The 14,021-nt window shown below is 43.0% G+C and overlaps 1 protein-coding gene across 1 annotated transcript in view; it reads right to left on the reverse strand.

Moving 5' to 3' along the window:
• Window positions 1–993: 993 nt before the first annotated feature.
• SUCLG2 (succinate-CoA ligase GDP-forming subunit beta) overlaps window positions 994–14,021 on the reverse strand; it is a 253,425-nt gene continuing 240,397 nt past the window's right edge. Inside the window, exon 11 of the mRNA XM_019757202.2 lies at window positions 994–2,093. Within this exon, the coding sequence (XP_019612761.2) occupies window positions 1,978–2,093 (116 nt within the window). The 3' untranslated portion in view covers window positions 994–1,977. The remainder of the gene's footprint in view (window positions 2,094–14,021) is intronic.

Genomic DNA, 14,021 nt, shown 5'->3' on the forward strand with positions numbered 1-14,021 from the left:
TCAGCACAGCTGGGTACACACACACACACACACACACACAGTCGCACACACGCACGCACACACGCACGCACATACCACCAGCAATTCATTCTACAAACATTTTTGGACTCTATACTTGTGCCCAGCATCAGGGACAGCGTGTGAGCAATATAAACTCAGGCACTTAGAGCTGCCAAGAATAATAAAACAACTTAATCCTTACAACCACTTATTTGAAAAAATGAAATGGGGGTTGGCTATTTGCTTATTAACACTTTTACAAAATGACCCCATGAATAATTTCTTTATTCCCCCCTCCAAACTGGATTGATTAGGAGCATATATATACATATATATATACATATATATATGTGTGTGTGTGTGTGTGTGTGTGTATATATATATGTATATATGTGTGTATATATATATATATATATATATATACACATATGTATAAAGTGATGTGAACACAGGCCTTTCCAAAGAGCAAAACATTCAAATATGCTGATTTTTGTCTAACTGACAAAATATGTATTTCTTTTAGCATACTAATTATTAAACTATCAAAAATCAAAACACTGAAAAAGACATTGCTGATATTTTCCATTCATTGCGTAACAATTAAAAAGGGCAGTAGATGATCTATTAAATGGTTTCTTTCTCCGTGGTAAATATGGATCTATAAAATGACTTTTGAACTTTTGCCCATATGTGAAATTTACGATAACAATATTAACAGGTTAAAAAAACAAACAAAAAATTGGGTCTGCTACACACTTGTACATTGAGAGGAAAATTGTTAACACTGGCAACTGAACCTCATTAAATGGAAGTTTATGTTTGTAGATTTCTTTTAGCATTATGCAGATTGAAGTCACATTTTAACCTGTTAGACAATCTATAACCCAAATTTTCTAATTTTGGAGATATGCCTAAGACACTAGGGGTTAGTGTCTTAGCAAAACAAAAATCGTTTAAGGAATAAAATTGATTAAAATGAGAGATACACAGATCTTAGAGCTTACAAAACAGGATTTTATTTAAATTTGTGTACAAATAAAAATTTACCAAAATATCAACATAAATGTAATTCAAATCCTTCACCCCAATGGACATTATGGAAAAAAAGCCACATTCTCTTAATTACATTTTTCCAGCTGGTAGAGTCTAGGGGGATAAAGGAGGGAAGAAAGGATACTGACACTCAAAACATAATTTAATATTCAGTGACGTTTCTTCTTGGAATGTCGTAAGTACAGAGATTTCAGTAAGAATCACCTTTCTGCAGTTTTCCCATTAAAATGAAATCTTCTACTCAAAAATCACAAATAAGGCTTCTGGATTTATTTTTCTGTGAGGTAAACAGTATATTCAGTATTAAGGCAAATGTAGAATACACGTATAGGATACTAGTGTGGACCTTTCAATCTAAAATATATTTTGGAATATTCATTGATTTTCCAAACATGTGCTAGAATCAGAAACTTGTAAAACTATTGCAGTGTGTAACAACTATTTTTTTCAATGTCTTAGCTGCACCTTTTTGATAGCTCATCTGTTAAATGCAGTCTTGTCTGAGTTTTTTATGGCCTGTGATTTTTTTTTTTTTAATTATTATACAGGATTTTATTACACAGGTTTACACCAAAATTGCTGTAAATGAATGACTGCCGGGTCTCAAATTCTATATATATGCACTGTTTGGCCACACAGACTGCTCTCCAAAATCACAATATCTACTGAGCAGGCTCACCATGGCAGAGAAGTATGAGAACAGGGGCAGTGATTTAGTAAAGACTATCAGTGAAATCAGATTATTTAGGCTATCTAGATATCTTATTCAACAAGCTTCAGATTCAAGATTTTTCATACAATAGTTGTTGCTCATGTCCTCCCCATGTTTTCCCAGTGAGATAACCATTTCTTTCACAGTGAAGAGAGAACCATCCCTGTTATGGTGAAATGGACTTGTTCCTCCACGGGATGAGGACCAAGTCGTCACTTCTTGGCCACACTCGCCACGGCCTTCTTGGCTGCGTCCTCCAGGTCGACGGCGGAAGTAATTGGGAGGCCGCTGTTACTCAGTATGTCCTTGGCTTCGTGGACATTGGTTCCTACAAGAGATGGATGAGGGACAGTTACTGAAACGAAACTGGAGGTGGTGCCCTAAGAAGTTTTGTAAAACCTGAAACCATAGGACGCTCGGTCTCACTAACACAATTACAACTCAGTTTCAGCTCTTTATGATATAGATCTGGCTATTTAGATGAATCCAGATGACAAATTTGTTTTTTTCCTCGTTTCACCTGAAACATCTGGTATTATAAAGATACTGCCTATATTTTTCTCTGGCATTTAAAAAAGTGGAAATAATAAGGTTCTCAGATGATTGTGAACAAAGAAAGATTAACACCCACTTGTTCAACAAGTTTGAAAAAGGAAAATCTTCTGAAATGGATTTATCCCTTGATTGAATAGTCTGAATATGGAATCTAAAGAAAAAGCTTTGTGTAAAAATGGAGCAAGAGAACGGTAAATTGGGACACTGGGATGGCATGAGACACTGGGAGTGACACATGGGGATGCATGTGTAACTTTCCACCAGGAAATGAATTAAATATAGGTGCTAATCAATGTCATTGACAGGAAAGATTGTGACAAAATCTATATCAAGTAGTCCAGCTAGAAAAGATGAGAGATAGGACTTCTGAGAGACGAATGGACAATTTTTACTGATAAAAGCTGACATTTCTACTGATAATCCAGTCAAGTAGATTTAATGTGGTTTTGGCCCATACGAGAGTCATTTGTCTTGAAAAGAAGGGTTCAAGGCATGGCCTAACCTGAGATCTGAAGTTCAGACAATGTGCCCACTGATGGCCATGGAGACGATGACAATGTTCAACACGTCCATTTCTGCTTCCTCCTCATTCTACACAACATAAAGGGCAGAGGCCCTACAAACGCACACTGCAGCCTCCAGTGACATTCCCGGTGTATCTGAGTCATCTGCTGGCCAAGCCACCCCACCCAAAGGTTTGCGCCTGGGACTGTTTAACCCATGAACTACTTTTCTGTTCTTTCAGAGTGAACAAGGCCTTAGGAGAAATGTGATAAAATGTAAAGGTCTAATAAAATATCTCATCTTACATCATTTCCTGTGTTTTTATCTAGTTAGCAAGACAGAGCCTATTTATAAAGAAAGACCTTGAAGTATAGGCCTTGGGGGACCTAAGAGCAAATAAAAAGGAGGTGTAAGGTGAGCATGTTTCATACAAAAAGGCAAAGGAGGAGTTAAAGAGAACAGCTGGAATGGAACTGTGACACAGTGTTGCTTCTCAGGGGCCCTGCGTCCACCAGGCAGTGGCGCAGGGGACATGTAGCACTATGTCTCAGGCTCAGGGCTTACTTGCTGCTGCTTGGCACAGGAATCTGAGGAATGGCTCCCTGGCAAGCAACAACTCAAAAGGTAGGGACACTGTTAGCGGAAGTCCCCAGCCTCTTATGCTGGTTCTGCTATGGATGAGTTGTGTAGTGTTGAGCAAATCATTTAACTGCTTTGAGCCTCAACATCTTTATGTCCAGACATAACATTATGATCATCTTCCTTATGATTAATATTCATTAAGCAATTTCATATGCCAGACACAATGCTAAGTGACTTATACACAGCATATGAAATCTTTGCAATGACTGAGTAGATAGGTCCTATTGCCCCGTTACACAGATGAGATAACTGAGGCACAAAGAGGTTAAATAGCTTTCCCATAATCACACAGGCTATAAGCGGCAGAGAGGGGACTTGAACCCTATTCTGTCTAATTACCTAGTCCTAAATGTTCTAAAGCTAAGCTGCTCTGTTGCCTTGTCTATAAAACGAGCAAATTAATGCTGATAGCACAGGTTGTGATGAGAAGCAAATGAAATAATACATGTGAAAGATTTTGTAAATGGCAAAGTCTGTTGCAGACCAGGACGGCTGCCCGCCAAAGACCTACGTTCCTCTTCTACAGGGGAGAGTGGAGGCGGCTACCCCCCAACCCCGAGTCTGCGTGTCCCAGGCCCCCTTGCATCTAGGTGCACTCATGTGACTGATTTTTGGCCATTGGAGTGCAAAGGGATATAAAGCAAACACCCATAAATTCTCCAGTGTGACTGACACTCCATACTCTCTGTTCTCTCTGTTCGCCTTCCGGAATGATGTGAGCCAGGAAAACCCTGGAAGACACGTTTTAGAAGATGGCAATGACTCCTGCAGCATGGACACTTGACTAACTCCGTAGAACAGAGTACCTCACTCACTCCCTCACTCACCCTCCTAGACTTTATATGAATGAGAAAAAAGCTTCTATTAAGTCTCTCATATGTCTTCATGCCTCTCTTGTTACAGAATTACCTTAATAATATATTGCTTTGAAAATGTGGTAGGCAGCTTCTAAAACAGTCAATCCTCACCTCCTGGTGTTCATGACCCAGTGTAATCCTATGCCCTACAGGGTGGGCTGGATCCAGCTACTCATGAATAAGAATGTAGCAAGAGTGATGGAATGTCACTTGTGGGACTAAGTTACAAAAGCCCATGGCCTCTGTCTTGCTCCCTCTGACTCCTCGTTTGTTGGCTCTGATGAGGCACACTGCCATGCTGTGGGCTGCCCGGTGGGAAGTCGAGGACGGAAAGAACTGAGGGCAGTTTTTGGCCAACAGCCAATGAGGAACTGTGGCCTCTGGTCCCACACCCCAAAGGAAATTGCAGCCTGCCAACAACCACGTGAGTGCACTTGGAAGCGACCCTACCCCAGTCAAGCCTTGACATGACCTTAGCCCAGGCCAACACCTTGACTGCAGCCTATGAGAGACCCTGGGCCAGGGGACCCAACCAAGCCACACCTGGTTTCCCCACCACAGAAACTGAGACAATGTTCCTTGTGTTAAGACCCTAGTTTTGGGGCAATTTGCTATACATTGGTACTTAACTAATGCAGATATAAAGATTTATTATTTCATTAATACAACCTCAATGCGAAGTCTGATTTATTTGGTAAAGTTTCAGCCAAGGTTCCAGAGATTAAAAAGCAGGACAGAGGATCAGATAGTGGCAGGTGTTAGATACCATGTTATTAAGGGATTCCCACATTAATCTGTAGGCAGGGCTTTCCTGGAGCAGCAGCACAGTGTAAAGCAAAAGCCCTGCCTGACACAGAAGCAAACCAGTGTTTGGACCAGAAGGTGATTAAAAAGTTAATATGTAAATTTTTATCTCCTTTAACACAGACACAGACTAGAATTTTTCTCTCCAACTGTCCCCCAATCTGCCAGGGAAGAAATCTAAGCTAAGATACAAAAGCTCTTCTACCGCTTCCCTTTTTCCTCAGAGCTCCCTCTAACCTCAATACCCAAGACCTCCATGATCACCTCCCCGACTTTCCCCAGCTCCTGACTCTGCCTTTCCCTCGTGTGAGTCCTGCTCTGGGCACGATTCTGACCCGGGCCTGTCAAGCTCTCTGTGTAACTAGACTGATGCAGGAATTAGCAGGGCTACTTGTAGTGATAATAATAGTAAAAGCAATAACAGCAGCTATCATTTCGCACGAGTCACAGATTGTTCAGCGTTCTAAATATATTAGCTCATTTGTTCCTCAGTTGTAACCAGTGATAGCTACTATTATTATTCTTCCTTTTGCAAATGAGCAGACTGAGGCACAATTAAGTTAAAGGCTAAAGTCTAGGGAGCATGGCTAGTAATAGTTACGAAGCAGTCAATGAGCATTCAATGTGCTCTCTCACTGGTTTGAACAATTTCTGGAACTAATGTTTGAAATATCCATCTGAACCTTGAATAACTCCTTCTTATGATTTTGTAAATATATGTCATAATAATAATGTTGACAATAAAAAAATCTCTACGATTTTGTGGTTTATAAACTCTTCCCACATTACTTTATTTGACCCGCAAAATCACCTTGTGAATTTGGTGTCTATAAATCAGCTCTTCTTTTTTTTTTTCAGCCAGAAGCACTGAGACTTAGTGATTGGCAGAAGTCAGTATCAAAATCCTTTGCCCTTCCCTCTCTATTTTGATTTTCTAGTGACTCTTGTTTGGCATTTAAACTCTGCATTGCAATGCATGAGATCACGTGACTCTCAAAGATGCTATAAATTACTTAACAGCAAAGATCAGGTACAATTAGGATTCTGCTTTTCCAAACTGCCCGGTGACTACACCTACCCTACCCACTGTCCCTGCTCGAAGCGGACCACCGGGTATTCTGTGCCCCGAGGCAGACATCGATTGTTCCCAAAACAATGACTGTATCTGATCCAAGGGCAGTTCAAATACAGACGATGGTCTGGCTTGCCCAAGTAGATTCCCTCTCTTGAGTATCTGAATGGTTGTGCCTGTGACATAGACAGTAGCAGCAGGAAAGGCCTCGGCAGTCCCAGGTACGCGAGGAAGGCCATGCACATGCGCAGAGCAGTCAGTGCCGCACAGACGCCCTAGGGGCACCTGGCTCAGATCCTTCTCCTGCCTGAGGCCAGCTTTACTGTGGCTCTGCCCATTCTGAGAACTGTTTATTCAGTTTCACCTGTTCCCCTCTAAGTGTATCGATGAAATAAGCTCTTGACCTTTTTTTTTTTTATATATATAAATGGGTGTCTCTTCCTTGCAACCAACTAGCCTAACTAACTCAATTCCTTAGTGAATACCCTCTTCAGCACCCTACATAGCACCTGGTATTTCCAAAGGGGAAACATTACTGATTTTGAAATCTGTGAACCCGCAGCCAGGCTGGGCCTTTGGCCTTGCTGTGTCCTCCTCCTGGAGCTGTGGCCCTCTCTCTACCTGGCAGACATGCACCCTTCACGAGCTATCTCTTTAGATGGCCTTTGTTGGGGAAGCCTTCTCTTCTCCACCTGGCAATCCTGGAAGCAGAGCCGGGGATTGTAAAATGAACTTCCAGAGTACCTCGCACCTCTGGAGTCGTGGTACTATTGGGGTTGCTTACTGACGTTCCTCTCATTCCCACTACACAGAAGCCCACTACATGAGGGCTGCTTTTGTCAGGTCTGCTAAGCAGGATATCCCCGGGCTTAGCACAGGACCGTTCACAAAGGATGTACGTGTTGGACTGAAGAACCCTGGATGGGTTTATACACATGCTTAGGGAGGTGAGGTGTGGGTGGGTACTTTTCTGATCGCCCCCCTTTTTGTTAGGTTTGAAATAGAAACTCCAAATGGCCTGAGGAAAAATAAGGAAGGATTGTTCCTGAGCTTTCTTGGGGTACTCCAGGGGCTTTTGTAGGGGCCTCTTTCTCTGGACAAAGCTGTGTAGAAGCTGACTGTGCTCAGTCCCCTGAGTGAGGACTCAAGCTGCTGCCAGGCCTCTGTCCAGAAGCTCCTCACGCCCCAGGCAACTGAGGCCGAGCTCAAGGTCAACAAACAGTGGGAAGGGCCAGGATACAGAGGGGTTGAGCAGCTCTCCAGCAAAACAGTACCCTTCTCTCCTTCCAGCTGCTTCTGCACGGCAATATCAAAATGCCTAATTGCTTCTTAATTTCAGGATCCACTAAAGTGAATTTTAATTATACTTGCAGTTACACTTTAATTACAGCCTTAATTATTAAACATATACTAAGCATACTCTGAACCAAGCAGTTTTGGAAGGAATCTTCATGTTGAAATATAAAGCTCAGGCATAGGGCGATGAGGAGAAATGGATCAGCTGCAAATCTGTTACACAAGGGGGAGGGGTGGCGGTATTCAGAAACAAGTGAGGGACAGAGACACAGAGACACATGGAGGGAGAGCAAGAAAGAAATGGAGGCAGAGGGCAAGACAGTAGAATTGAAAAGAGATATAGACACACACACACACACACACACACACACACACACACACACACGAAATACAGTGGTATAAGGGGAAAGAGACAGAAAAGAGAAACAAATACTGTGTTTCCCCGAAAATAAGACTGGGTCTTATATTCATTTTTCTCCAAAAGACGCATTCGGGCTTATGTTCAGGGAATGTCATCCTGAAAAATCATGTGAGGGCTTATTTTCCGGTCAGGTCTTATTTTCAGGGAAACACGGTAAGAGGCAGAACGATAAAAGGGGTAGAATAGAGATTTTGACAGACAAGAGAATAAGAGAGGGGGAGAGGTAGAGGAAGGGGTAGAAGAAGAGGAGAGGAGGAAGAGAGAGAGATAGGTGCCAGAGACACATGAAAAGGAGAGACATGAGGAATAACCCAGAGAGGGACAGACACATGAAAAGAAAGAGACAGAGATAGACAAAAAGTCAAATAGAGATGCGGAAAAACGTGAGCCTGCCAAGTTCCGTCTGCACTAGCCCTGACTGTGACCCTGTCACATCTCCTCCGAGCACCCTCCCCGGCTTCTCCCTGGACGGCATGGCTATGGACAGGCCAGAGAGAAGCAACGAAGGGCAGGCTCTGCTGCCCAGGGGCCCTGCTTCCAAGTTCCGGTTGAGTAAGCAGCTGGAAGGGCAAGTGGGAACATACAGAGAAGAGGGTTAAAAAGAAAAACAGCATCCACTGAAACAAGGTCACTGGAAAAGAAAAGGGGAACAAAAGAACCCTTGGGCAAATGCTGGCTAGTTTGTGAATTCCTTTCATTAAGGATACTCTTTGAGTATTTGAGGTTAGTATCTTTTTGATTAATCAAGTAGCTGAGTCTGCTCCCCAGCCCCTTCCCTGCTTTTATTTCTAAATAGAAACCATCACAGTTGCTTTAAACTCTGACACAAAATTAAGAGTTCCAAAGCGTTTATGCCTGTATACCCAATTACAAAGGAAATTGATCTCTTTCCTACATTTAATAGTGCTGCTGCCATGTTCTAATATTTATTAAATGCGGCGTTGCTTTTTAATGAGGCTGTAGGACACCACTTTTAATAACCACCTCTACAGATAACTGATCAACTCAGGCTGGTCGAACTTCAGGCACTTCTTAGTATCTGCTTGTCGAAAGCCACTCAGCTAAATGGTATCTACTCACCGCGTGCCTTAAAATGGCAACACAGAGAGAATCAAGGGGTATGATTTTTGAATGAAATCTTGCTTTACTGGTAGATAGCATTATAGAAAAGAAGAATTATTACAATTTTTAAAATTCTCCATTTCTGCCTGTTTTACCACTGACTTCTTGCCACTGGGTGGAGTGAGAGAGCTATAAGCAGAGATGCAAGGTTAATTTATCAAATTTGGTCTTTGCTTTCATTACAAGGGAGAGAAGATAAGGGTAGTGGACACAAATTACAGGGTTTGGTTCAAAAGGTTTAGTCCCACTCACCCAACTAGGACAGCTTTTTATAACAGGACTGTGAAGAAAACCACTCTGGAAGTGTGTAGAAGCTGTCTTTTAAAAATTACTTTAATAGGAACTCTTTTTTTTTTTTTTAAAGAATACAATAGGTAGCACTTATTGAATACATACTAGATGCAATGAATTTTTGTTGGATACATGAGTGAAGGGGCTCACAAATATTATATCACTTTAATCTTTCTAGCAACATTTAAAAGTTGGTATCATTTTTATCCCCATTTTACAGATGAAGCAACCGAGGCACTGGGAGGCTTAGGAACTTGCCCAATGTCCCTCAGCAAATCAGAGGCTGAGCCAGGACTGGACCCCAGGTCTGTCTGACTGCAAAGCCATATGACAACCATGCAGCCTGGATTTTAGTCCTGGAGAAAATCCTAGGAAGCCTTTAAGATAAGTCTGTTGTTTTTATTCGAGGAAACTGAGGCCCAGAGATGACGGATGATTTGCTGAGGCCAAACAACCAGTTAACCATGACAGGCCTGACTCTCAGTCTGGTGTTGTAAGTCAGGGCTGGCAAACTATGACCAGCAGGCCAGATGAAGCCTGCGGCCTCTTTTTGTACCTATGAGCTAAGAATAATTTTTACATTTTTAAATAGTTGGAAAAAAATCAGAAGAATAATATTTTGTGATACATAAAAATTACATGAAATTCAAATTTCAGTGTCCATAAATAAAGTTTTGGTGGAATACAGCCAAATAGATTTTTTTACAGTATCCATGGCTGCTTTTGTGCTATAATGGCAGAGCTGAGTAGGTGTGACAGAGATGGCATGGCCCATAAATCCTAAAATATTTCCACCTCTGCTGTAAGTAATCAAGTGTTTTGTTTATTTGTTTGTTTTTCCCGAGACAGGGGAGGTCAGTGCAAGCAAACCAAATTCTATAAAGCAAAAGATTCCTGCTAAAATGTCCACTGTCACTGTGCCCTCCCTCCTCCTTCATATTCTCCTTTCAAGTGACAATCAGATAGAGGGGGTCCATTTTCTGGTGACACGTAAATTTAGACAACTGATCACATCTCCTTTGTCTTGTTATTGTACTGTCAGAAGTAGAGTAATTCATTGAGGATCAGAGGTAAAACTCTTGGGGTGTCAGCAGCCCATGCTGTTCCAGACCATGTGTGTCTTGTACTTGACACCTTACCTGGCTCACAGCAGCAGCCCACAGCATCCAGGGTCACTCAGTTACGCACAAAAGCTCAGATAATAATGACGGCTAGCAGGTATTAAGCTCGGGATCATTCTAGCTGATTTTAAACCTCACCTGCTCCTACGACAACCCTCTGAGGCACTGATATTTTTATTCGCATTTCACAGATGAGGAAGCTGAGATTTTAAACCTGGCTGTAACTGACCAGGTAAGTGGTCTAGACAAGGTACTGCAGTTGGATGAGTACCGTATCAAAATTCTGAGCATCCTCACATTTTATAAAAATTAGAGATGATACAAGATGCCCGTGGAGCTCTCTCCTATGCACACCTTTTCCTGGATGATTTTTTCTCCCCAGGTAAAAAGAAACTGCTGCCCAGGGTGTGAGCGTGATGGTTATTCTTATGGTGACAGCAGAAGTCACCAGCTTCAGCGGCAGGAAGCCGATCACCAGGTATTTCTTGGCGGCATTTCAGAGGATGGTGTGCCAGTGCTTATGCTCACACTGATGAGGCTCAGGACCGGGCCTCACATGGATTCAGTGAGGGCTTACGGCAGGTGCTACCTCTCAAGAAAGCCACATGTATATGAAGGTAAACCAAAGGCACGGAGCCCTAATGTTAAATCAGAATGGAACGACCCCTCTGGCAAACAAGGACACTGCACAATTCTGTAGCTGCTAAGGGACAGGAAGAATTTTTTCGAGAAGGAATAGTTCTATATGCCACAACATCTCATGTGTACTTTGCCTTCCTGAGTCCACCTCGTGGCTTTCAGTCCACATAGACTGTAATTTGTGAGCGATTTCAGGAGTTCTCATTTGTCTGGAATGCTGGCTTTGGAACCCCATCGCTGCCTAAGAAGTGACATCACTGCATCACTGAGCATGATTCTGTACTTATGTGGGGGAAATGACTGAATGGACTTCACTACTAAAAGTTTGTGAGAAGAAGGTAGATTCTGAGAGGTTAGTGTGGCCTGCCAAAACCTTCCTTTACTCTTATGAAATATTTCAGAGCTGAGGATAGGGAGTTTCCAGAAGTCTAGGTCTCACGACTTGCCTCTTTTCTACATCAAGGTGCAAATTATGTCCCACTGTCTGGAACAAAAAAAGTTACTGTGGCACAGCCACGCCCACTCCTTTGTGTATTGTCTACGCAGCTCCTGCACGACAAAGTCAGACCTGAGTTATTCTAGCAGAAAACAAGGTCTACAAAGCCTAAAATCTAGCCCTGTAGGGAAAACGTTTGCAGACCTTTGCTTTACACAATCCAAAGTTTTCACCCCATGACTGCAGGGATAAGAATCCAGCTTTATTTAGTGCTTCCCTAGCTTGCAGCCCCCACTTCCTACTTCTGATACAGCGGGCGACTGCACTTCTAGGGGAGAAAATTCTCCTAAGCTCTCTTTAAATTAACAGTGGCCACTCCGTGGCTCAGGTGCCCCACTCTCCTTTCCCGCATCCGTGGCAGACGATCATGAACACAGAACTCTTTTCCGGAGAGCTTGGAAACAGCATTAGAATCTTTCTTGGCAGCCAAGGTCAATAGATTGAAGGTGGTGTGAGATGAAAGCTATTTGTCCTCCCTGTTCTAGAACATTGTCATGGAGTCTTTCTGCTTCCATAGCTCTGCCTCTCGAAAGCCTCAAGGCAGCCTGTTTGGGAGGGTCATCTTAACAGGAAGGACAACCTGTCACCTGTAAAACAGCCCAGAAGGAATCAACCTGTGCGTCAATTCACTGAGAGCAATGTGCTCTCTCTCAATGTGATCAGATATGACTTTCAAGTATTACATAAGGAAACTTAGGCATGAAGAAATGAACTGACTGATCACCCTGAAAACACCCAGGAGCAGACGCTAGTGTTGTGAGTTATCAGCGGGACTCGGGATACGCCAGTCCCCATGCCTGCCGTGCTCTAAACTCCTCCTTATGAAAGTGCTCCACGCAGAGCTTCTGCTCAGGGAAACACTTCAGGCTCTTGGTTTTTAAAGGATGACCACTGCCTAGACTGGGGTGGGCACCTGACCCACAGGCAGCCCCCTCCTAGGGCAGACTAATGACCTGCGATGTGCATTGGGGGTGTCTCCTTCCGTGCAGAGGGGCTCATACACAGCCCTCCTAGCCTCTTCTTGGACCAGCACTGGCGCCTGGTGGTGGTAGAGACCTACCTGACGGGAATGTTTGAAAGGAGAAACTGGTAGGTGCAGCTCAGCCCCTTCCTCTGCCCTTCCTATTGTGGATATGGCTCAAAGTGAGCCCAGGTCATTCTTTATCCCTCAGCGGTCTGCCCTGGCGCTGGGAGCTGCCCAGGTCCCGTAGCACCAGCAACCTGGTGTGCAAAGCTACCTAATCCTGGTGTCCCAAGTAAGGAAACCATCTGTCGATTCACAATAAGGTGTATCATTCAACTTGTTCTTTACCAGTAATGAAAGTGATATTTCAGTCTCCTTAGTCCTTTATCTTACTTCTCAGCAGGATCAAAACCCAGATGGGGAAGAAGCTGTTGGGTCCCCTCAAGACCCCAGGAGCATGGCCTGGTTGGAAGCTCTGTAGACAATAGTAGTGATGGTTATTAGTCATTAGTTAAGCTTAATAGACTGACAACCTGTGGGGTCTGGACTTCTAGGAAACACAGAAAGATCAGACTGGTCTTAATGAGTGGCCAAGGAGGTAGAGGCACCAAGAAAGAAAAAGATGGAATGAGTCAGAGTAGGGGGCTTTCCAGGTGTAAGTCCATTAAAGCCCTACAATAAACAACCCTTTCATTAAGGTGGTAGGAGAATCTGAAGTCTCTGAAGTCATTACATACACACACACACACACACACACACAAAAAAAAAAAGAAGAAGAAGAAGAAGAAGAAGGAAAAGAAAAGAAAGCTGCATAATGCAGAGGCCATCTTTCTTCCTTCTTCCTTAAAGGAGCCCTAGTCCTATCATTACAATGGCAACTTTCATAGGTACATTAGAAGGCTTTACTTTGTGTAAGGGAGCAGATGTCCAACCTGGTATAAATTTCAGTTACTCACATATTGAGGGGTAAAACGAAAACTCAAAGTGCCAAATGTAATAGATAATTTGTCTGGAAACTTAAATATTAGACTTAAAAAACCTTTAACTAATTTAACTAATACTTTAGGTTAGGTCCTGTGAAACCTGGTCTGATTTTTAAGTATGGCAAAGTTTAAGCACTCAGGAGTGTTTATGGATGGAGACAATGGGAGGATTTAAGGCCTGATGACAGAACAGGATTGGCTCCAGTGTCTCACTTGGTTTTATCTGGTGATGATGAGCTAAACACTAGGAGGATACACAGGGAGAAGATGCCAGTGACTAAAGGGAGGAGAGGTGATAGCTGTTGGCTTGAAGTGAAATCCAGTGAGCTTCCTTACTCCGAATGCCAATAAGGATGCACCCACCGGGGACAGCGAAGGAGGGAGGGAGGAGATGAAGAGAGGTATGTGGGCACTAGTGATGCAGAGAGCAAGGTGAGGGGCGGGGTATACAGAACATGGGGACTGGGAGAACGGGAACAGAAAGAAGAA

The sequence above is a fragment of the Rhinolophus sinicus genome, linkage group LG10 (genome assembly GCF_036562045.2).
Source record: "Rhinolophus sinicus isolate RSC01 linkage group LG10, ASM3656204v1, whole genome shotgun sequence".
Lineage (NCBI taxonomy): Eukaryota > Metazoa > Chordata > Mammalia > Chiroptera > Rhinolophidae > Rhinolophus > Rhinolophus sinicus.